This window comes from Cyclopterus lumpus, chromosome 13 (genome assembly GCF_009769545.1).
Source record: "Cyclopterus lumpus isolate fCycLum1 chromosome 13, fCycLum1.pri, whole genome shotgun sequence".
Classification (NCBI taxonomy): domain Eukaryota; kingdom Metazoa; phylum Chordata; class Actinopteri; order Perciformes; family Cyclopteridae; genus Cyclopterus; species Cyclopterus lumpus.
The window spans coordinates 9,332,884-9,355,817 of record NC_046978.1 but is presented as its reverse complement, the minus strand read 5'-3'; the positions used below and the strand labels follow the sequence as shown (position 1 = coordinate 9,355,817).

The 22,934-nt window shown below is 43.3% G+C and overlaps 4 protein-coding genes across 4 annotated transcripts; 2 read left to right on the top strand and 2 right to left on the bottom strand.

Moving 5' to 3' along the window:
* Positions 1-1,571: 1,571 nt before the first annotated feature.
* Positions 1,572-2,507, bottom strand: LOC117741784 (olfactory receptor 52B2-like). Its single transcript, XM_034549009.1, has one exon. It carries the CDS (start codon positions 2,505-2,507, stop codon positions 1,572-1,574), a length of 936 nt encoding a protein of 311 aa, XP_034404900.1.
* An 11,219-nt stretch (positions 2,508-13,726) lies between these two features.
* Positions 13,727-14,650, top strand: LOC117741315 (olfactory receptor 52N2-like). The gene has a single exon (XM_034548280.1). It carries the CDS (start codon positions 13,727-13,729, stop codon positions 14,648-14,650), a length of 924 nt encoding a protein of 307 aa, XP_034404171.1.
* A 1,771-nt stretch (positions 14,651-16,421) lies between these two features.
* chrna10a (cholinergic receptor, nicotinic, alpha 10a) lies at positions 16,422-19,654 on the bottom strand. Its single transcript, XM_034548768.1, has 5 exons — positions 19,594-19,654; positions 18,561-18,706; positions 18,267-18,421; positions 17,211-17,743; positions 16,422-17,116 (listed from the first exon to the last, which is right to left on the bottom strand). The coding sequence occupies exons 1-5, from the start codon at positions 19,652-19,654 to the stop codon at positions 16,422-16,424; spliced, it is 1,590 nt and encodes a 529-aa protein (XP_034404659.1).
* A 571-nt stretch (positions 19,655-20,225) lies between these two features.
* LOC117741585 (post-GPI attachment to proteins factor 2-like) lies at positions 20,226-22,330 on the top strand. The gene is made up of 6 exons (XM_034548711.1): positions 20,226-20,454; positions 20,678-20,851; positions 20,932-21,181; positions 21,496-21,602; positions 21,700-21,808; positions 21,907-22,330. Exons 2-6 carry the CDS (start codon positions 20,684-20,686, stop codon positions 22,035-22,037), a joined length of 765 nt encoding a protein of 254 aa, XP_034404602.1. The 5' UTR covers positions 20,226-20,454; positions 20,678-20,683; the 3' UTR covers positions 22,038-22,330.
* The last annotated feature ends 604 nt before the right edge of the window (positions 22,331-22,934 follow it).

Here is a 22,934-nt window from a genome sequence, read left to right as displayed (position 1 = left end):
TAGAGCAAACAATATGCTCTAAAGAAATATTTCAGTGCTGAAAAGATTTGTCATTATTGTGATTAATTTCCACAGTCTGTCTGGGTCGTGACCGAAAGAACGAGATCTCGGATACAAGCGGCCGAAATGAGCTTCCTCCGTAGGGTGGCCGGGCTCAGCCTTAGAGATAGGGTAAGGAGCTCGGACATCAGGGGGGAGCTTGGAGTCGAGTCGCTGATCCTTCGTGTCCAAAGGAGTCAGCTGAGGTGGTTCGGGCATCTAGTCAGGATGCCTCCTGGACGCCTCCCATTAGAGGTTTTCCGGGCACGTCCAACTGGTAGGAGGCCCCCGGGGAAGACCGAGGACACGCTGGAGGGATTATATCTCCCGGCTGGCCTTGGAACGCCTCGGGATCCCCCAGAATGAGCTGGAAAGTGTTGCGGGTGAGAGGGAAGCCTGGGTCGGCCTGCTGAACCTGCTGCCACCGCGACCCGACCCCGGATAAGCGGCTGATAATGGATGGATGGATGGAGTCTGTCTCTCACATGAGCTCCTGTCATCGTATTCCTCATCATTTATTGCAATGCAGTAGAAGTCTCCAGAAGAGTAATCACATCTGCTGTTTCATGTGATTTATAGTATTTTTTATAAAGGTTGGTACGGCTCATAAACATATCTTAACGTGAACATTAAACAATGAATCATTCACAAAGCATGTAATGCTCAAATGGATAAAAGGATATCTCAAGAATATATTACGTAATTTTGTGTAAAGACTCATTTGGCTTAAAGGATTAGGTTATACTGGATTTGAAAGTCAATATAGGGATAGCCAAAAGCTGTTTCCAGCTTTGTTGAGTTTTCATTAAATTATGGAAAAACATAAAATATGTTTTAGAATGATTTTGATTTATTAATTAAGCACACATTAAACATTTGCACATCTTGAGTTTATTTTGGACTCTGCAATTATTACAGTGTGATTGATTAAAGGATGTAAAATCATTTGCAGACATATGGATTGCATGACAAGTAAGTAAAAATGTGAACACTTCTTTAGAGCAAACGGTATTTAGACATCCAATCAAATGTGAACATGATAAGAACAAATAAAGAACAGACTAAATGCCTGAGACAGTTTTACAAAAGGCTTTAAATTAAAATGTATTTCCGGTTAAACTATATGCAGTATGAGACGAATATGTCCATTGTACTTAAACAACACAAAGTGCTATACACCCCAATAGAGACAGAAAAGAAAACAATTGCAATCAAATGTTGTTTTTGTCAAGCTTGTAACAACACGAAAAGGTCAGGTAGCATTGTGTGATTGACTCTGCATCGTTGGTTCCCCACATTTTACAAAAAGAAATATTTCATATTTCAAAACAGCATTTCCAAATGGAAGCAGGGTTTCCACAAGAAGAAGAAAAATGGTGAAAAGGGATTTTAGGTTCATGCATTTGTTAGTTTCATGCATAGTTGACATTGTTTGCATTATCAGAGAGACTACCTAAGATAACAGTGTTATGAATTTCTTTGCTGGTCAATAAGACAAAATGTCAGCGCTGTTGGCCCACTTGTGTACAAATTTAGATTGGCACTCTGTTTTTTAAGACTGTCAGAAGAGTGTTTCGTATTTCACTTGTATACAGCCCATATACAATTGGATTCAGAAGCGGAGGTACAATAAATATCAGCATGCCCATTATCTTTTGCAAGTCAGCTGAGACATTTCTGAACCTATGCGATAAAATTGTGAAAGTTGCCACAATCTCAAATATGATTAATATGAGCAACTGTGCAACACACGTGTTGACAGCTTTTGTTTTTGTATCAGACCTCCTTGTCACCACACATGCGATCAGAATCTTCACATAGGAAAATGCCTGAATAGACACACTTGCAGCTTGTATGACAGCCGTGTTAAAGAGACCTATGATGTTATTGACCGCCGTGTTTCCGCACGTGAGCTTCAGAAGAGATGGGTTGTCACAGAACACATTCATAACCACATATTTACACCTGGGAAGCCTTGACTGTAAAGAGAACAAAGATACAATCAAGACAAAGTCAAGACCCCAAACTAGAGCGATAATACAAATGACAACTCTGGGGGTCATGACAGAGCTGTAGCGTAACGGCATGCAGATGGCAGCATAGCGATCAAAAGACATTGCTGCAAGAATAAACAAAATTCCTCCACCGTACATGTGGAGCAAGAACGCTTGTAAAACACAGAGAGGATAGTACACCTTGTTTGTCTCTGTCACAATGTCTGAAAGCACCTTTGGTAACATTGCAGTTATGCCTATCAAGTCATTGAGTGGAAGACTGAACAGGATGAAATACATGGGCTTGTGAAGGTTCCTCTTCAGAATGATCAAACTCAACAAGGTCAGGTTGCAAACAATGCTAAAGAAATAAATCGCAATACCAAGTAAAAATATGGGATACTTTCCTCCAGGTGGAATAACAAATGTGTTGAGGGTTAACTCAGAGCTGAACCAGAAAGATTTGTTCTCCATTGTTTTCTCCGTTTACTGTAGATTATTAAGAAATACATGGAGAAAATGTCATCCTCAGAAATTGCATCGAACGCAGTCAGAATAAACTGTTGAGAACTACCCTGCCCATCCTGCTTTAGTTCATATTTAAAGAGCCATAACCTGTTTACGTCACTTGTGCTTTTGGGGGTGTCATTGGCTTTCCAATACAGAATAAAGTACTTCTATAGAGATATTGACTAGAGGCGTGTCTAAAGAGGTGGCCTTTAGGCCTAAACACATCCCCCTGGGCACATCCCGGGCCTGTAGATGGTGGCAGAAAACACACTGGCACAAAAATGAAAACCTTCATAAACCTTCACAAACCTGAAAAACAAACTCTTGAAACCCAGCATTTTTATTAAATCCTCTTAGTTTGTCCACCAGAAATAATGTGTGTGATCTTTTTTTTTAAATGTATTAATTTTAGGCCCAAATAAATTGTGTGTCCTCAAATTACTTAACAATGAAGTTATGGTACAACAGCAGAAATAAATTAAGTTATGAATTGTTGTGACTAGTTGATGGTGTTAAAGTGTGAGAGTGCTGCCCTCAAATTTAAATTAAAACTCCATAGATATTAACAAAAAGTGAAGTCCAGAAGATAAAACAAGATAATCCTTCATTAGCCTCGCAGTGGGAACATTTACAGGATTACAGCAGTAAAGGAAAAGAAAAGGTAAAAAAAAAATACAAAAACAGTAATAAAGAAATATGATATATGATATATCCAGACAGAATAACATATTTACTGTGAGCAGAGCTGGTTGTGCAGCCTGACAGCAGCAGGAAGGAAGGACCTGCGGTACCTCTCCTTCACACACTAGCTAAGAACATAGAGGACTGTATTAGTGCAACAACTGCAGTCGTATGTGATGTGAGAACCTTCAGAAAGCCAGAGCTGAAGCTGATTTTATGACCAACTGCATTCAAGCAGAGAGAGAATCAGAAACATGTCATTAATATAATAGAGGACGAGGAGTTCAAATGTTTCCTCCATGTGAAAAGCTTTCAAACAAAGGCATGATTCGTGACTTCAGTAAGTCACTGTCAATCGTTGTTAGAGGTGTTGACTGCAAATATTTGGATATTTGTCTTGATGACAAACTGTATGTGTACCTAGTACAGCATTTCCATTTCCCTGCACTAGCTGTGTTATTGTGTTGATGTGTCGTTGATGTTGTCTTTTTGTATTCTGCTTTTGTGAACCCTGGATGCAGAACACATTTCCTCTACCAGGACAATAAAGATGAACTAACTTTAATAATGATCGTTTATTTGACAGTATACCATAGTTTTCAATCACATAGGAATACATATTCTTTTGTCTTTTATTACGGCAATCATTCAATTTGCTCTCTACACTTAATCAACAGAGGCTAGCCTCGTTATGGTGTCTGTTTCAGAGTTTGAGTTGTATAAATCCAACAATGGAGCTGCCTACCGTTTTAATTTTGAAACCACACTGCTGAAGGCCTGCCATGTGACAATCTTACTACAAACCTTCTCTGAAGTCTTCTCTTCTTTAGTTCCCATTACCTGGACTTTTTTTTGTATTGGTATCACACAACAACAAGCATACTAAATATGATATTTTCAAACTCAACCTCCTTCAGCACTATTATGTAACTATGATACACTACAAATTACATCAGCTCAATGTCTCATTACTTTGTCAAAACACATTTATTAATGAGCCCCATTGAGATATAGTCAAAAGAGGTATTATTAACTGTCTCACATTGTAATTAATCCCTGGACAATTAGTAATTCCTTGTGACTTTCAGATGAAGGATGTTGTTTAATAACTCCAAAGGGAGGCTGGAACGTGTGAGGCTGCATGTGACACATACAACCTGCACACATTTGATTCCTTAACTTTAATCTCTACTTTAAGCATGTTAATATGGAAAAATATTCCAGCAAATTAAGTTCATTGTTGGGGTTAAGGTATCACAACATAGTCTTTGCTTTGTTTTCTCACTATTAAACTGCAATGTTTTACGAACAATTCACAGTTTGAATAGATATGACAAAGGGCTCAATACATAAAAAATGCATCGCATATTATACAGCTTTTTAAAAATGTCTTTATATGTCCCAGAAGAAATATACTAATTGAAACAGCGCATTGAAGTGGTCACATCCGGCCTTTGGGAACAAGGACCTTGTTTGTGTACTTAAACAAGCTGTTTGGACATTAGGACACTATGAAAAGACTAATCATCTCACCCAAGAGAAAGAGACACGATGGACCCTTGAGTTAATAATTGATTTGACCCTCTTTTTCGGTTCAGTTAATAGTTATCTCGCCTTACAGCAAAGTGCACGGTGTGAATCTACTACCTCTGGCCTTTCTTTGTAGCGTTTGCACATTGCACATTCTTTTGGGGATCCCCCTATCAAGTTAGGCAAACTTTAAACCCTAACTTCTCCCACAGATTTGCTTATACATATAATAATCCGGATACATATTGATAGACAAACATTTTTCTCTACTGCCATTACTGAATCCTCTGTAACAGATTTATAATTAATTAAATTTGACAAATTAGAAGCCTTTCAATTAGTTGCTCAATTAATATGTCAACTATGTGTGCCGGCTTTGAGAAGAGCAGAGATAACAGCATTAGTTCCCCGTCCCAAACATAGACTGTCAGGCTGTTTCACGGCAAGGGAAACCAGCACAAATATTCTAAATACAGTGTACTCTTAAACTAGTAAAAAAAATGTTAACCTTTGTTTTAGGTGGCTCAAAAACGTCTACAGCGGTGCATCACTTTGCTGCTGTGTCGGTACTCATGCCTGCTTCTCCAAACTGAAGGTAATTCAATTCAGTTTATTTTGTATAGCCCAATATCACAAATTACAAATTTGCTTCAGAGGGCTTTACAATCTGTACACATACGACATCCCTGTCCCAGGACCTCACATCGGATCAGGAAAAACTCCCCAAAAATAACCTTTGACAGGGAAAAAAGGGAAGAAACCTTCAGGAGAGCAACAGAGGAGGATCCCTCTCCCCGGATGGACAGAAGCAATAGATATCATGTGTACAGAATGAACAGCATTTACAAAGTTACATAAACACATTACATGAATATGACAATGAATGGAACTCCAATCCATGAAACAGAAGGAGGTAGAGAGGAGGCGCATCAGCAGGGCCAACGCGGGAGGCCGGCTCACCAGGCATCAGACACCTCCAGGTCCAATGGACCCTATAAGCCTATAAATCCTATAGCAGCATATCAAGGGGCTCGACCAGGGCAAACCTGATTCAGCCCTAACTATAAGCACTATCAAACAGGGAAGTCTTAAGTCTATTCTTGAATGAGGTTACTGTGTCTGCCTCCCGAACTGAAAGTGGAAGCTGGTTCCATAAAAGAGGAGCTTGATAACTGAAGGCTCTGGCTCCCATCCTACTTTTTAGGACTCTAGGAACCACAAGTAGCCCCACATTTAGTGAGCGCAGCTCTTTAGTGGGGCAATATGGTACTACAAGCTCCTTAAGATATGATGGTGCATCACCAATCAAGTCTTTGTAGGTGATTCTTGATTTTACAGGTAGCCAGTGCAGAGCAGCTATCCATCCATCCATCCATCCATTTTCAATACCGCTTATCCTCATTAGGGTCGCGGGGGCGCTGGAGCTTATCCCAGCTGACATAGGGCGAAGGCAGGGGACACCCTGGACAGGCCGCCAGTCCATCGAGGGCACATGTAGGGACATACAACCATTCACTCTCACATTCACACCTATGGGCAATTTAGAGATCAATTAACCTGCAGCATGTCTTTGGACTGTGGGAGGAAGCCGGAGAGCCCGGAGAGAACCCACGCTGCCACGGGGAGAACATGCAAACTCCACACAGAAGGACCGCTCCGACCGGGAATTGAACCCGCGGCCCTCTTGCTGTGAGGCAACAGTGCTAGCCACTACACCACCGTGCAGCCCGCAGAGCAGCTAATACAGGAGTAATGTGATCTCTTTTCTTAGTTTTTGTGAGTACACGAGCTGCAGCATTCTGGATCAACTGGAGGGATTTAAGAGACTTATTAGAGCAGCCTGATAATAAGGAGATGCAGTAATCTAGTCTGGAAGTAACAAATGCGTGAACCAGCTTTTCTTGATCTTTTTGGGACAAGATGTGCCTGATTTTTGAAATGTTACGTAGATGAAAAAATGCAGTCCTTGAGATTTGCTTAACGTGGGAGTTAAAGGACAAGTCTCGGTCAAAGATAACGCCTAGATTCTTTACAGTGGTGTTGGATGCCAGGGAAATGCCATCTACAGAAACCACATCACCAGATAATTGATCTCTGAGGTGTTCAGGGCCCAGTAAAATAACTTCCTTTGTGTCTGAGTTTAACATCAGGAGGTTGCAGGTCATCCATGTTTTTATGTCTTTAAGACATTCTTGAATTTTAGCGAGCTGGTTGGTCTCGTCTGGTTTGATCGATAGATATAATTGAGTATCATCTGCATAGCAATGAAAGTTTATGCAGTGTTTCCTGATAATATTGCCCAAAGGAAGCATCCATCCATCCATTATCACCCGCTTATCCGGGGTCGGGTCGCGGTGGCAGCAGGTTCAGCAGGCCGACCCAGGCCTCCCTCTCACCCGCAGCACTTTCCAGCTCATTCTGGGGGATCCCGAGGCGTTCCAAGGCCAGCCGGGAGATATAATCCCTCCAGCGTGTCCTCGGTCTTCCCCGGGGCCTCCTACCAGTTGGACGTGCCCGGAAAACCTCTAATGGGAGGCGTCCAGGAGGCATCCTGACTAGATGCCCGAACCACCTCAGCTGACTCCTTTCGACACGAAGGAGCAGCGACTCGACTCCAAGCTCCCCCCTGATGTCCGAGCTCCTTACCCTATCTCTAAGGCTGAGCCCGGCCACCCTATGGAGGAAGCTCATTTCGGCCGCTTGTATCCGAGATCTCGTTCTTTCGGTCACGAGGTGAGGGTTGGAACGTAGACCGACCAGTAAATGGAGAGCTTTGCCTTCCGGCTCAGCTCCCTCTTCACCAAGACAGACCGGTACAGCGCCTGTTTTACTGCTGCAGCCGCACCGATCCGCCTATCGATCTCCCGCTCCACCTTACCCTCACTCGTGAACAAGACCCCGAGATACTTGAACTCCTTCGCTTGGGGTAGGCAGTTTGCCCCCACCTGGAGGGAGCAATCCGCCGGTTTCCGGCAGAGCACCATGGCCTCAGATTTGGAGGTGCTAACTCTCATCCCTGCCGCTTCGCACTCGGCTGCAAAACGCCCCAGTGAATGCTGGAGGTCACGGTCCGAGGAGGCAAACAGGACCACATCATCCGCAAACAGCAGAGAGGCGATCCCGAGACTCCCGAACCGGATCCTCTCCGCCCCCTGGCTGCGCCTAGATATCCTGTCCATGAAGGTCACGAACAGGACCGGTGATAAAGGGCAGCCCTGGCGGAGGCCAACACCCACCGGGAACGTGTCTGACTTACTACCGAGGAGACGAACACAGCTCCTACTGCAGGCGTACAGAGACCGGTTGGCCCGTGCCAACGGGTCCGGCACCCCATACTCCTGCAGCACCCCCCACAAAAACCCCCGAGGGACCCGGTCGAAAGCCTTCTCCAGGTCTACAAAGCACATGTAAACTGGTTGGGCAAACTCCCAGGACCCCTCCAGTAATCTTGCGAGGGTAAAGAGCTGGTCCACTGTTCCACGACCGGGACGGAATCCGCACTGTTCGTCCTGAATCTGAGGTTCGACAAGCGGTCGGAGCCTCCTCTCCAGCACCCTGGCATAAGCTTTTCCTGGGAGGCTGAGCAGTGTGATACCACGATAGTTCGAGCACACTCTCCGGTCCCCCTTCTTGAAGATGGGAACCACCACCCCGGTCTGCCAGTCCATGGGCACTGTTCCCGAACCCCATGCGACACTGAAAAGGCGTGTCAACCAAGACAGCCCAACAATGTCCAGCGCTTTCAGCATCTCAGGGCGGATCTCATCCACCCCTGGCGCCTTGCCACCAAGGAGCTTTTTGACTACCTTAGCGACCTCTACCAGGGATATGGGTGAATCCACCCCAAAGTCTTCCGGCGCTGCCCCCTCTCCGGGGGACATGTGGGCCGGGTTTAGGAGTTCCTCAAAGTGCTCTTTCCACCGCCCGACGATGTCCCCAGTCCGGGTCAGCAGTTCCCCCCCCCTGCTGAGAACAGCCTGGGGTAGACCCTGCTTTCCCTTCCTGAGCCGTCGGATGGTTTGCCAGAACTTCCTTGAGGCCAACCGAAAGTCCTTCTCCATGGCCTCCCCGAACTCCTCCCATGCCCGAGTTTTAGCCTCCGCGACCATCGTCGCTGCAGCCCTTTTGGCCCGCCGGTACCCGTCAGCTGCTTCAGGAGACCCCTGGGCCAGCCAGGCCCGAAATGCCTCCTTCTTCAGTTTGACGGCTACCCTCACCCCCGGTGTCCACCACCGGGTTCTAGGGTTGCCGCCACGACAGGCACCGATGACCTTCCGGCCACAGCCCCGAGCAGCCGCGTCCACAATAGAGGCTTTGAACAAGGTCCACTCGGATTCCATGTCCCCAGCCTCCCTCGGGATTTGTGAGAAGTTCTTCCGGAGGTGGGAGTTGAAGACCTCCCGGACAGGATCCTCTGCCAGACGTTCCCAGTTCACCCTCACTACACGTTTGGGCTTGCCAGGTCTCTCTAGCCGAGTTCCCCGCCATCTGATCCAACTCACCACCAGGTGGTGATCAGTTGACAGCTCTGCTCCTCTCTTCACCCGAGTGTCCAAGACATACGGCCGCAGATCAGATGATACGATTACAAAGTCGATCATTGATCTCCGGCCTAAGGTGTTCTGGTACCAGGTACACTTATGAGCCACCTTATGTTCGAACATGGTGTTCGTTATGGACAAACTGTGGCTAGCACAGAAGTCCAACAACAAAACACCATTCGGGTTCAGATCGGGCAAGCCGTTCCTCCCAATCACGCCCCGCCAGGTTTCTCTGTCATTGCCCACGTGAGCATTGAAGTCTCCCAGGAGAACTATGGAGTCGGCAGGCGGCGCCCTTTCCAGGACCCCTCCCACCGACTCCAAGAAGGCCGGATACTCCGAAATGCTGTTCGGTGCATAAGCACAAACAACAGTCAGAGCCTTACTCCCCGCAACCCGTAAGCGCAGGGAGGCGACCCTCTCGTTCCCCGGGGAAAACTCCAACACAGCGGCGCTCAGCCGGGGGCTCGTGAGTATCCCCACTCCCGCCCGGCGCCTCTCACCCTGGGCAACTCCAGAAAAGGACAAAGTCCAACCCTTCTCCAGGAGCTTGGTTCCAGAGCCCATGCTGTGCGTGGAGGTGAGCCCAACTATATCTAGCTGGTACCGCTCCACCTCCTGCACCAGCTCCGGCTCTTTCCCCGCTAGTGAGGTGACGTTCCACGTCCCTAGAGCTAGTCTATGCTGCCGGCGATCGGCCCGCCCAGGTCTCCCGCCTGGCCCGCCGCCCGGTCTACATAGCACCCGACCCCGATAATTCTCCCTGCGGGTGGTGGGTCCACAGGGTGACTGCTGCTCCATGTTGTTCTTTCGGGCTGAGCCCGACCGGGCCCCATGGGCGAAAGCCCGGCCACCAGACGCTCGCCGACGAGCTCCCCTCCTGGGTCTGGCTCCGGGAGGGTGCCCCGGTTTCCCTTGTCCGGGCAAGGTGGCTACAATCCGTGGGCTGCTTATCATCAGGGTTTGTTGAACCGCTCTTAGTCTGGGCTCTCCCCCGAGACCTGTTTGCCTTGGGAGACCCTACCAGGGGCTGACGCCCCGGACAACATAGCTCCCAGGATCACTGAGCCACTCAAACTCCTCCACCACGTTAAGGTGGCGATTCATAGGAGGAGCCCAAAGGAAGCATATATAAGGTAAATAAAATTGGTCCAAGCACAGAACCTTGTGGAACTCCGTGATTAACGTTAGTGGTCATTGAGGCTTCATCGTTTACAAATACAAATTGAGATCGATCTGATAAATAGGATTTAAACCAACTTAGTGCGGTGAAATGCCTGAAATGCCAATCGACTGATCCAGTCTCTGTAATAGGATGTCATGATCAATGGCGTCAAACGCAGCACTAAGGTCTAATAATACCAGTACGGAGATGAGTCCTTTATCTGATGCAATTAGGAGGTCATTTGTAATTTTCACCAGTGCTGTCTCTGTGCTGTGGTGTTTTCTAAATCCTGACTGAAACTCCTCAAATAAACTATTCTGATGTAGGAAGTCGCACAACTAATTTGCGACTACTTTCTCAAGGATCTTAGTGAGGAAGGGAAGGTTAGAGATTGGTCTGTAGTTAGCCAACACCTCTGGATTAAGAGTGGGCTTTTTCAGGAGAGGTTTAATTACAGCTACTTTGAAGGAATGTGGTACATGCCCTGTTAGCAAAGACACATTAACAATATCCAGCAGAGAGGTGCCAATTAAAGGCAACACGTCTTTAAGCAGCCTCGTTGCGATGGGGTCTAAGAGACAGGTAGACGGTTTAGAAGTAGAAACCGTTGAGGACAATTGATCTAGGTTAATGGGAGAAAAGCTATCCAAATATACACCAGGGCAAACAGCCGTTTCCAAGGCCACTCCTCTTGACAGATCGGCAGTAGTTGAGGGCAAGAGATCATCAATTTTGCCTCTAATAGTTAAAATCTTTTCATTGAAGAAGTTCATGAAGTCATTACTACTGAGGTCTATAGGAATACACAGCTCCACAGAGCTGTGACTCTCTGTCAGCCTGGCTACAGTGCTAAAGAGAACCCTGGGGTTGTTCTTATTTTTCTCTATTACTGATGAGTAATAGGCTGCTCTGGCATTACGGAGAGCCTTTTTATATGTTTTAAGGCCAAACTAAGCGTGATTCTTCCAGATTGGTGGAACGCCATATGCTTTCGAGCTTTTGTGAAGTTTGCTTTAGGTCGCGGGTCTGAGGGTTATACCAGGGAGCAAACCTCCTTTGCCTCACTGTCTTTTTCTTCAGTGGGGCTATCGAGTCTAGTGTCATTCTCAGTGAGCCTGTAGCACTATCGACAATATGATCAATCTGGGACGGATTAAAGTTAGCACAGGAGTCCTCCGTCACATTGAGACGTGGTATTGAATCAAATGCAGAAGGAATCGCTTCTTTAAATTTAGCTACAGCACTGTCAGTTAGACATCTGGTGTAGAACCTTTTGACTAACGGTGTATACTCCGGGAGTATAAACTCAAAAGTTATGAGGTAATGGTCTGACAGAAGAGGGTTCTGTGGGAAGACCTCCAAATGCTCAATGTCAATGCCATATGTAAGAACAAGGTCGAGGGTGTGGCCAAAGCAGTGAGTGGGTTTCTGTACTCTCTGACAGAAGCCAATCGAGTCCAACAATGAGATAAATGCAGTACTAAGGCAATCATTGTCAATATCCACATGAATATTAAAATCTCCTACAATAATAACCTTATCAGTTTTAAGGACTAAACTTGATAAACACTCTGAAAATTCAGATATAAATTCTGAATATGGACCTGGTGGCCGGTACAGTATAACAAATAGGATTGGCTGTAATGTTTTACAGGTTGGATGTGAAAGACTAAGAACAAGGCTTTCAAATGAGTTGTAGTTTAGTTTAGGTTTTATTAATAGGCTTGAGTCAAAGATGGCTGCTACTCCACCTCCTTGGCCGGTGCCTCGAGGAATGTGAGTGTTAATATGACTTGGAGGAGTTGATTCATTTAGGCTGACATATTCTTCATGGCTTAGCCAGGTTTCAGTAAGACACAATAAATCAATGTGATTGTCTGATATTAAATCATTTACTAATACAGCTTTAGATGACAGAGATCTACTATTTAGGAGTCCACATTTAATTATCTTGTTTTGTTGCACTTTTAAAATAGTGATGTTAACCTGTATGAGGTTATTTTGTATGACTCCTCTTCTGGTTACTTTTGATTTAATTAATTTAAGTGGCCGTGGGACAGACACAGTCTCTATAGAGTTACGGTTAAGGGTGGGTAACTGCTCGAATGGAAGTGCAGAGAAGGGTGGAAGACTACAACTCTGCATGCTTCTGCTTCCTGATCTGAACTCAGATCAATATACTGACTTTGGATAAGTAGCTCATACAACTCCCATTGCAAGACCCAAACTATCCCTTTAAAGTGGAGGGTATAAATATCGCAGCAGAAATGGGAACTGATTTAATTTTTCAAAACCATGGTTTCTGACAGTATTTTTCAGAAGCAGCAACCAAGCCTGAGGAGAAAAATAAAACTCCCAAGCTTCTTTAGTGCCGTTTATTTTTGTAAACATCTTCTGATGTTTATGAGCTGCTCGGCCATCAGTCACTGTAAATATACAACACTTCAATCAAGACAAAGGTATATTTTATTGTATATTTTACTTAAATGTAACTTTTAAGTTGTTAACATCTGTATGACAATATTAGATGTCTATCTTAGTTTGAGACGTTTACATGTTACATGTTCCATGACAAACACAAAGGTGTCGGGGTCCATTTGGAATTGTGCTTCTGTGTCTAAACAAGCTCAATTAAAACTCAAACTTAAGATTCCCGACCCCAATAAGAGCTTAACCTTCGTTAGATGAAATGCTGGCGCTCTGGTGGAGAGGTCAGTGGATTGACGTCACATTTTAGGCTAAATATAAAAGAGATCAAGATCTGGCTGCTGAGTTGTGATTCCCACCTCCACAGGCAGGAGTTTTGCAGGTTTGTTGAGCATTAATGTGCAGGATAACACTCAGCATCATTGTGGTATAATATTTAGTGTCACTTCAATGTGCATAAAGTGACACTTTTATCCTTAATTTTGTGTTCAGAATGTAATTGTCCCGACCATCCAGGAACACATTTGTGCTCAGTATTTCTGCAGGAGGAGACTGAAATTAATTGTCAAGGAAGTAAGTATTATCTTTAAACAAAGTATTAATTATTTAATTATTTGATGCTTTTATTGTATTGTTATTAGTTGTGAAGTTGTACGTATTTTATTTACTTTACTCTTTCAGTTTGTGTTATTGAGCTTAAGAATGAATGCATTGTGCAATTAATAACAAAACGTACCTAATATGCTTCTCAAAATGTTTGCTGACACTTTTGTTGATAGAGCCATCAGGACGAAAGCTTCTGAAAAAGCTCTTTTCTGTATTTCATCAGTTCAAACGGAATGGAAAGCAACATGACAAGTGATATCCTAAAGATCCAAGGCTTCGATATATCCCCAAAGTTCACGTACCCTCTGTTTTTCTTACTGCTGTTTGTCTACTTTACCCTGCTTTGCTCTAACATCGGACTCCTTGTGCTGATCATCACTGAGAAGACTTTGCACCAGCCCATGTACATTCTTTTCTGTAACCTCTCCATCAATGATATCATTGGTAACACAGTACTACTGCCTCAGCTGATGGCTCACATCATTTCAACGGAGCGGTTAATCACCTACAACCAGTGTGTGGTTCAAGCCTTTTACAGCCACACGTTCGGATCCGCCTCACACATGATTCTCATCATTATGGCAATCGACAGATACGTGGCAATATGCCACCCGTTGAGGTACAGCTCCATTATGACTACCAAAGCTGTGGTTGTGCTGTCAGCAACTGCATGGTCGGTGTCCTTAGTGCTGGTGTCTGTCTTGGTAGGTCTCACAGTGAGGCTGTCCCGTTGTCGGTCGCTTATACAAAATGCTTACTGTGACAACGCGTCACTGTTTAAGCTTTCCTGCGAGAATATGTCAATCAACAATATCTATGGACTCTTTTTCACCGTTTTGCTGTTCAGCTGCTCAATGGGAGGAATAGCTGTGACCTATTTCAGAATAGCTGCCGTCTGCTGGATCAGGAAAAGCAAAGAGTTGAATAACAGAGCAATTCAAACCTGTGCCAGCCACCTTGTTCTTTATCTTATTATGCTCTGGTCGGGGTTCTTAACAATTATATTGCATCGTTTTCCAAATCATCCAGATTTAAGGAAAATTGCCTACATTTTATTTCATGTGGTCCCTGCTAATTTGAATCCAATCATTTATGGAATGCAATCAAGATCATTACGTGATAAAATCATCCAATTACTGCAAAGAAAAGTGACCTGATAACTTCTCTTATCTCTTCATACTTTGTGACTTTGGACATAGAGACACATGACACATGTTACACCTGTTTTATTTGAAACCTGTTTTATTTAAGTTGCAAATCTTTCTGCAATACTCTTTTATTTATTAATTATATTCATTGTCTTCTGTTACCAAATTCAATGTGGTTTATGGACACATTTGTGCTATTTGCAAGTTTAATATGTCATCATAAACAATAGACAATACAATACTACAGTTGACTGGCCTCCGTGTCCTCGACCCCAGTAACAAGCTCTCTACCAACCTCTTGTGTCTTAATGCTAGAATAGCATGAAAATCACTATAATCACAATTTCTATTGGCCTTGCAGAAACGGTTTACTACAATAAGGAGTATCATGATAAGATTATTGTATAGTCATGTATTTGTTTTCACAGAGTCGCAGGTAAAATGGTCATGTTTCATATACACATTTTAAACAGACTATGACTGAAATCAACTCATATAAAATGAAAATACAGTGTCACTACATTACAACAATACAATGAAAAAATAATGACTTGGACAATTGTTTTAGCCTACCAAAAACACATAACCTACACGGTTTGGTCCTTATACTCATATACATGCTCAACATTTCCCAAATTAACAGCTATTTGGTTGTTGAGGTGTTTGAGGTAACTTTTTTACCTTGATTTTGCTTTTCTCATCAAACGACAAAATCCTAAAGTGACACACGAAAAATAAAACCTGAAATGCTTTCCACGTCTTTTCTTTTATGTAAAGAGTTTGTAGGAGGATCACTTGATGAAAGGTCAACCAGAGGTCTCAACTGTTGTCGTTTTTTTCAAATCAACACTTATTCAAAGAACAGTTGTGCTGATTAAGCTTTTTACTCTCCTTTGGGTTTAGATTAATGAGTCATGGCCCCTTTGCAACATAAAGAGCCAGAATAATACACACATGAAGAGAAGATCAACTGGTGATGATCCAGGGGATTTAATCGATAATCTGTGTGAGCTATTGAGACGCTGTTTTCTCTTGCTCTGGTTTGATGTACAGAAGCTTGCCTGGTTGTATCGCTTGGCTTATTGACTCTTCTGTAAAGTTGAATGATTCTCTTTCTTTCACTGATTCATGTCATAAGAGTAAAATAACATTTTCACTGATGAGGGATTAATAAAGTACTTTCTTTTTTTCCATCCCCTCCTTTTGTCTATCACAGTATAATACATACGGTAATACAAATTGCAACAATTACTACCTCAAGCTAATGTGTGATTTGTGTATTTTCTTTTGTTGGGTTTTAGAACTGTCCCTTTTTTTACGCTACTACTCAGACACATTATCAATAACAGATTTTTAAAAAAAGAAAAAATTATACTTGAAATGTGTGCAGCAATGGATAGCTTATTTATTTGTCACTGCTTTGGGTTGCATCTTTGACTCTGTTGACCTATTGTTTCAGACACAATGAAATAGTGTCACAACGAAACTAATCCACATGTTATCTATTAAAATAAAAACACACAATTGTTGAAAAATGTGTTGACTAACTGACTTGCTATTTCTTGGCTGAGCCTACTAACTTTCACATAGTATTGGAACAAAAGTTGGGGGATGTAAGTTGTCAGCAACGAAACCAATGAACACAACTTGTATTAAATATGTAATTCTAATAATTAGGACTGCAGTCAGGTGGGTGATGGGAGCCTCCAGAATAGACCATGTTAATTAAATGATCTGGTAAAGTAACACTGTCATTAAGAGCAGCTTCTCAGATCTGCTGTTAGATGGCTTTGCCCATGATGAGAAGGCTCATGAAAAATACCATGATGAAAAATATCCACATGAAGAAGCGGTCTAAAACTTTAGCTACTTTCTTCCACTCCCCAGTCCTTTTCTGTGTTGCCCTCTGATCTCTGTAACAGTTGGCTATGTACTCAATGTTATGCAGTAGCTCATTGCTTTGGCTGTGGCAGGAAACCTCTCCGTCTCTTCTCTCTCCATCGCTCACACCTCCCTTTCTGCCTCTCCTCTGACCCCCTGCCTCTCCACAGTCCATGCTCATGAAAATACCATTCTTCCAAGCACTGTAGTTGTTGGTGGTGTTCTTCCCAATGGAGCCTATCGGGCTCATCATCTGATCCATGTCTTCCCTCTCCTCGCCGTTCAAGGAGCCCACTGTCTCTTGTCCTCTCTCCATTTTGAAGACGCAGTCCTCTTTGCCCGGTCCTGCCTGACCGTTCATGCTGCAGTTGGTGTTCTTTACCGGTGGAGGCTCCTGATTCTCCGGCTGCGGTGACAAGCAGTTCTCCCCAACTTCATAGACAAAGCACATTCTGGCCATGTACTGCAAAATGACTTTCTTGGCCCACTTGGGAACAGGCTTGGCATCCGGACCGCAGTGGTGTATGTTCATGATGAAGATGGTCAGGGCAGTTGAGGCCGTGATCATGGTCATCGTTGCAATGTAATACTTTCCTGTGGAAGCAAAGGAGAGAGGGAAATCAACAAAGAGTCGCTACTCGCAGTCATCACACAGTGTTTGGATTTGATCCCATTTGATGGCCCTTACCAATAAGTGGCACATTCTCAGATGGTGGCATGATCTCTGCAACCAACAGCTGAAAGACAGTGAGTGCCAGCATCACGGTGACACCCAAAGACACCTTCTCTCCCGAGTCAGCGGGCAGGTAGAAGCCCAGTGGTGCCAGGAAAGAGATCATCACACATGGTATGAGCAAGTTGTAGACATAAAAGGACGCTCTCCTATTCAGTTCCAGTGTGTAGGTCACATCAGGGTAAGGGTCAGCGCAGCAGCCATACTGAATGACGTTCTTCTTGGCCGGCATTCCCAGCACCTCCCACTCCACATTTTCCACCAGGTCAGCCAGGTCAGCGCTCTCCAAGGCGTTCAGGATGTCCAGCTGGTTACCGTTGTAGGTCCAGGAGCCGTATGTGAACCTGCACTGCTGAGCATCGAAGGGGAAGAAAGACACGTCCACTCTGCAGGAGCTCTTTGTGATAGCAGGGGAATCCCACATCATCTGGCCATCATGCCGGATCACCACATTGGTGTCCATGGAGCCAGTAAAGTGGTCATCGGCACTGAAAAACAAAGAAAATGTTCATACCAAGAGCGCATTCAAGATATGTTGGCTACCTTTAAGAAGTAATTGATGAGCAGTTGTATTGTCCTGGAGAAGGTGGACAACGAAACTTGATCAGGATATAAAGGCACAAGTGTGCCAACTGAAGGGAGAGTCCACACATTTGGGAGAGTTGCACTCATTCCTCATTGTTGTCTGCATTTTATATTGTTTCAGTAATGCTCAGTGTTTGTGTTTACATGTGTCTGCATGTTAATGTACATATAACTGTTGTCAGGTTATTTCTAAGTGCTTTACTACTAAGGCAATACTTCTTTCCTTTCTGTCATAAAAGTCTTACCTCTGACTGAAATTGTAATTTTGGTTTCTCAGCATTCTTCTGTATAAAAAGCAGACAGAGGCCTGGACACTCCTATGAATAATGGCTTCAAGGACTGTTCAGCTTGTGCCTTTGATTCTGATCAAAAGAGGCCACACTGGGATAGTCACTGAATGATTAACTCAATACCAGTCCGACCTACTTGTTATATAGGACTATATCAGGTCTCCATACATAACTACTAGGTATACGGATGGTATCGAGTCCATCGTAATCATCTTTATTCCATTTGAGGTGTGCATCAACCCACACTTGCCGTATCCATAAATATGCAGTCAAAACTTGGTTTCGCTCATCCTGTAAAACATTAGAAATTATAGAAAATACTTTACAACTGGGGGTCGGGGGGCAGGTAAAACCGGAATTTTAACAAATATCAACATGGCATTATTGAGTGGGTATCTTCACAGATCTGGTGTGCACCGTGTTGGTTTACCATGTCGATGATTTGTGACAGTGTAATCTGCAGGGTCACATTCAGTATGGTGTTTGTGTCCTCCACAGGCCTCAGCGCACTAGTGTAGTTGGTGAATAAATCACTCAGGAGCTTTTGAGCGTATTTCCCCTGAGCACACCAACAGGCTAAGACAGGGAGAGAAATGATTTACAGTCATATTGCCAAAGAGCACATGTTGTGTTTCAGTTCATTGTGCCACATTACTTTTGTATATATTTAGTCAGGGAAAGTATTTTCTGCAAAGGATATTCGCATGTGATGAGTTTTGATCAATCCATTCTCTGGCCAGTGACATTCAGAGTATATGCAGCGATGTGGATGCTGTGGAGAAGATGTGAATGCATGACAGATGGCAGAAAGGGACAAAGAGGAATGTCATATTGCCACTCTAAACAGCTCTAGAAAGAGTTCAGACATACAGTATCTGCCAGCAGTGACTTTCTCTGGACCCACTGTGTATGTGGAGTTAAGCATGTATCGATATGAACTATTTAATAAGGAAATTACTCCTGTTTCTTATACATTAAGTTACCAGGACCCCTGATAAGAGATGTAGTTTTAAAATGGAAACACTAGTGTTTTCTAACTGGAGCTTGTCTTCCTGTCAACAATGGATTTGGGCCAGCCAGATGTTAACCCTGAAGCGCTGTTTCAATAAAGCCTCTGAGCTGGATACAAAGAAGGTCTGTGGGATTATAATGATAGCAAATCCCTGAACAACTGGTTTTCGGATTGTGGGCTTGCTTGGAAGTGAAATGGAAATCTGTGAGGAAATGAATGTTCCATGAAATTTGACTGGAAAACAATGGCATTGTTAGAGCTCTGCGGATCAGAGTTAATAGACAATATTGTATGCGCATGTTTAAAAAATATTTGTCATCTTGGCGGGCACAGCTGGAAGTTTTCTGTCTGGAATTAACATAACACATAAAATAAACAGTAGACAATTAAAAATGCATCATTTTAGAGCACATGGGATCAATTCAAATAAATAAAATGAATGGAAACTTACTTGGTAAAATACTGACACACAGAAGCAAGCGACATAAAGTTTGGGTTCTCCATCGTTTCATCTTGCTGAAACAAATGATCTCGATCCCAAGAGCATCGGGGCTGCTGTGTGCCCAAAGCTTAGTTTCATTCACTAAAGATCACAAGCAGAGGAGCAGCACATCGGACTGAGCGAGAATGCAGCTGTTTGGGAAGGTCGATGACCGCGAGAGGAGAGGAGAGGAGAGGCGAGGAGAGGAGAGGAGAGGAGAGGAGAGGCGAGGAGAGGCGGGGCAGTACCACGTGTTAACCACACTCAATACACACAAACCGCACAGCGAGTCACACTCACCTACAAATATGTCTTTGATAGAATATAACACAAATACAAAGGGATCATTGGTTTAGTCCCTGTAGCAAACAAGCGATATTTGTATTACAATGGTGGCTTATTATGTATAAGATACACCTCTTATAGCTCATTTAACGTTATGGTCTGTGAGCTGGGCATCGTTTCTGAAAGGCTGCGCCGCCCAAACAGAGCATCCTCAGCCGTCTCCTCCTCCTCCTCCTCCTCCTCCTCCGCTTGCTCTTCCGGGTGCTGATGGTTTGCATGCACTGGCTGTGTTTCCATATGTCGCACGAGGGCGAGGACGCTGCATCCGCGGGTCGTCTTTGGGGAGCCATCGAGTGTCATTTATTGGATGCAAAAAGTGTGACAGGAATGTAGCATTAGCCGCATGCTCGCCAGCTCTTTTTGAGACACTGCACGCTATCATGATTTCGTGATATCATGAATGTTATTGTAATAGCGTAGTTATTGACAAGCCGACCGTGTGCAATGTGGGGCGGCAGTTATTGGTAAACAGCAAACCTAGTGGAGGTAGGTTGATTCCGTTTATCAGAATCTAGATGTTCAGTTAATGCATGCATACATTTTTAAAATGACCCCAAATAACTGAGTGAATAAATTGACAGTATATACACATTTGTTATAATTCATAAATACCTCATGTAGCTATATTGTATTTGGAGGAAGTTAATCATGTCACACATCTGCTGGCCTTTACAAGATGTTTTTAAATGAATATTGTCCACTGTTTCAGACCAAGATGCTGCAAGCCTCCGGTATCTTAGGGCATGAGAGGCCCCTGGTCATCAGGGTATCATTCAGCACCTTTGTTGTGTGTACTGTGTGCCTACCACTACTTGGACTAATAACCTGCGTCTTCATATCCTCTGTTTTTCATTCTGAGGACTCTACTGGTACACATTGCCGGGTAATTTACTTATTTTGCAAACTGCCCCAGCCATGTTTTTCTTGAGATGCTCATGTTAAATCATCACTATGTGTTTCCAGGTCCCTAATTACCTGCCATCCATCAGTGCCTCAATAAGCCTGAGCCCTGAGTGCCACATATGGCGGTTCTGTATCGGACTGCACTCGGCTCCGAGGCTCCTGGTGGCGTTTACCTACTTCAAATTTTACAAAACACGTTTTACCTTGAAGTTTCCGGAGAGTTTACTCAGTTGCTTCAGCCTGGCCTTTTCTGTTTGTGAAAACCTCGGCCTCTTGCTCCTCACATACGTGTCATCAAGTGAGACATACTGTGAGTAATCCATGGTTAATATTGGAGAGGTTTCATTCAAACCTCTGCTTTCCTTTTGATTTACATTTAGATTTTGATTTGTTTTGCACATGCTTAAATGCATTTTTCTATACAGAGTAGAGAAGTTGATTTGAAAATTGAAAACTAGCCTAATTTCTATTCTAAACTGATCTATTCTGTGAAGTGAATAACCCATACATTGAATTGTTTGAAGTACAGTATAGCCTTGGGCCACTGATGCATTGACTAGAAGTCTTTTATTTGGAAATGAATTATTACAATGACAACATGTCCCCTCTATTTTTCCTCCTTAGTTGTACATAAGGAAGGCTTTGTGCTCTTCCTTGTCAGTTCCCTTATCTACATGCTGATAACCTGCCGTTTATGGAAGACTATTAAGAAGTATTCATTATGTCCTGAGGTAAATAATGCCAAATTCTCACAACAGACTGCCATTTGCAGCACGTCCGTCCATTTCTGCTTTGATGTTGTTGTTGTTGTTTTCATCTTCCTTACAGGATGCCAAGTCTTACTGTTGGAAAGTACGCTTCTTACTTCTTAACGTATCCTTCTGCGCTTTCGCCGGATTCTTTTACTGGAAACACAACGTGTACTGCGAATCGGGAAGTAAGTAGGCTATTAAGTCAGTTTGATCATCTGATCTCATCTGTAAGGAAATTACACCAAATATGTTCATCATGTAGCTCTGTTTCTTCTTTTAACAGGTTACACTTTATTTGCCCTGTTTGAGTATCTTGTGGTCTTCTCCAATATGGCCTTCCATCTCACAGCAGTGTGGGACTTTAAGAGCCGGGAGGTCATGGTCATTTCGACCTCTGAAGATAAAGACTTCTGACTAGAAACTCAAGGACTAAGTGCTGAATATACAACCACACAATCACCTGATGTTAACAGTGTTGATACTACACAAGAGGAAAAGAGGGATGAAAGCCTTTTCCACATATTTTCATGATGATGGCTCTTAAGTCCTTAAAAGGTGTCGATGCCAGACAAGCACATGTGCTCCTGTATGGATAATTCAGTGAGCTGTAAGTGCATTGTTTTAGCCTCAGTGTCTCATTCACAGATACCTTCACCTATACACACAGTCCTACATTGTATCTAATGTTACATTTCAACTTTTGTACGATGCACAACAACAATATGTGGTCACTGTATGTGTGCCAAAGTAAAGTGACAGTCCTTCAACAACTGCATGCTTGGTCTACATTTTTAAATACAGTCAACAGTTGAAATCATGCAGCAGTTCTCAAATGTGAATTATCTTTACTACATGTGATCTCAATGCCCAAGTTCATGCTGCTGGATAAAAAAGTAATTGTGGCCATGTACAAATGCAAATCTCTGTATTGTTTCTTTAATAGTTCTAACAGCACTTACTGCACCATGGTGAATGTATTTGACATATTAATATGGTTTATGCACCACTTGTGCATCAAGTTAAATGGATGTAACGTAAGTCTACTTTAAATTATAGTGTTTATATACAAGTGTAAATCTACCCCTTAACAATACTTTAATATCTTAAAGCTTCTTGTCATGCTCCCCCCAAAGCCGACCCTGGTGATGTAAGTATTGAAGTTTCATTTCTGATGAAATACTTTGAATCTATCAATTTATAACAAACTCATGAAACTTTTTTTTAATGTGTGGTTGTTTCACTTGCTAGTGTAAATTAAGATCAGTTAATTCATTACAAAGTCCTCAAACATGACTACATATACATATACAG

What these genes read in the sequence shown, in the direction of transcription:
- LOC117741784 (XM_034549009.1), bottom strand. Translation starts at nt 2,507, where the DNA reads ATGGAGAACAAATCTTTCTGGTTCAGCTCTGAGTTAACCCTCAACACA.
- LOC117741315 (XM_034548280.1), top strand. Translation starts at nt 13,727, where the DNA reads ATGGAAAGCAACATGACAAGTGATATCCTAAAGATCCAAGGCTTCGAT.
- chrna10a (XM_034548768.1), bottom strand. Translation starts at nt 19,654, where the DNA reads ATGAAACGATGGAGAACCCAAACTTTATGTCGCTTGCTTCTGTGTGTC. An exon ending in GTGTGTCAGTATTTTACCAA is followed by an intron (nt 18,707 to 19,593) that starts GTAAGTTTCCAT and finishes TCCCTGTCTTAG; the next exon opens with CCTGTTGGTGTGCTCAGGGG. An exon ending in TGTCACAAATCATCGACATG is followed by an intron (nt 18,422 to 18,560) that starts GTAAACCAACAC and finishes AATGTTTTACAG; the next exon opens with GATGAGCGAAACCAAGTTTT.
- LOC117741585 (XM_034548711.1), top strand. Translation starts at nt 20,684, where the DNA reads ATGCTGCAAGCCTCCGGTATCTTAGGGCATGAGAGGCCCCTGGTCATC. An exon ending in CTACTGGTACACATTGCCGG is followed by an intron (nt 20,852 to 20,931) that starts GTAATTTACTTA and finishes ATGTGTTTCCAG; the next exon opens with GTCCCTAATTACCTGCCATC. An exon ending in AGTATTCATTATGTCCTGAG is followed by an intron (nt 21,603 to 21,699) that starts GTAAATAATGCC and finishes TCTTCCTTACAG; the next exon opens with GATGCCAAGTCTTACTGTTG.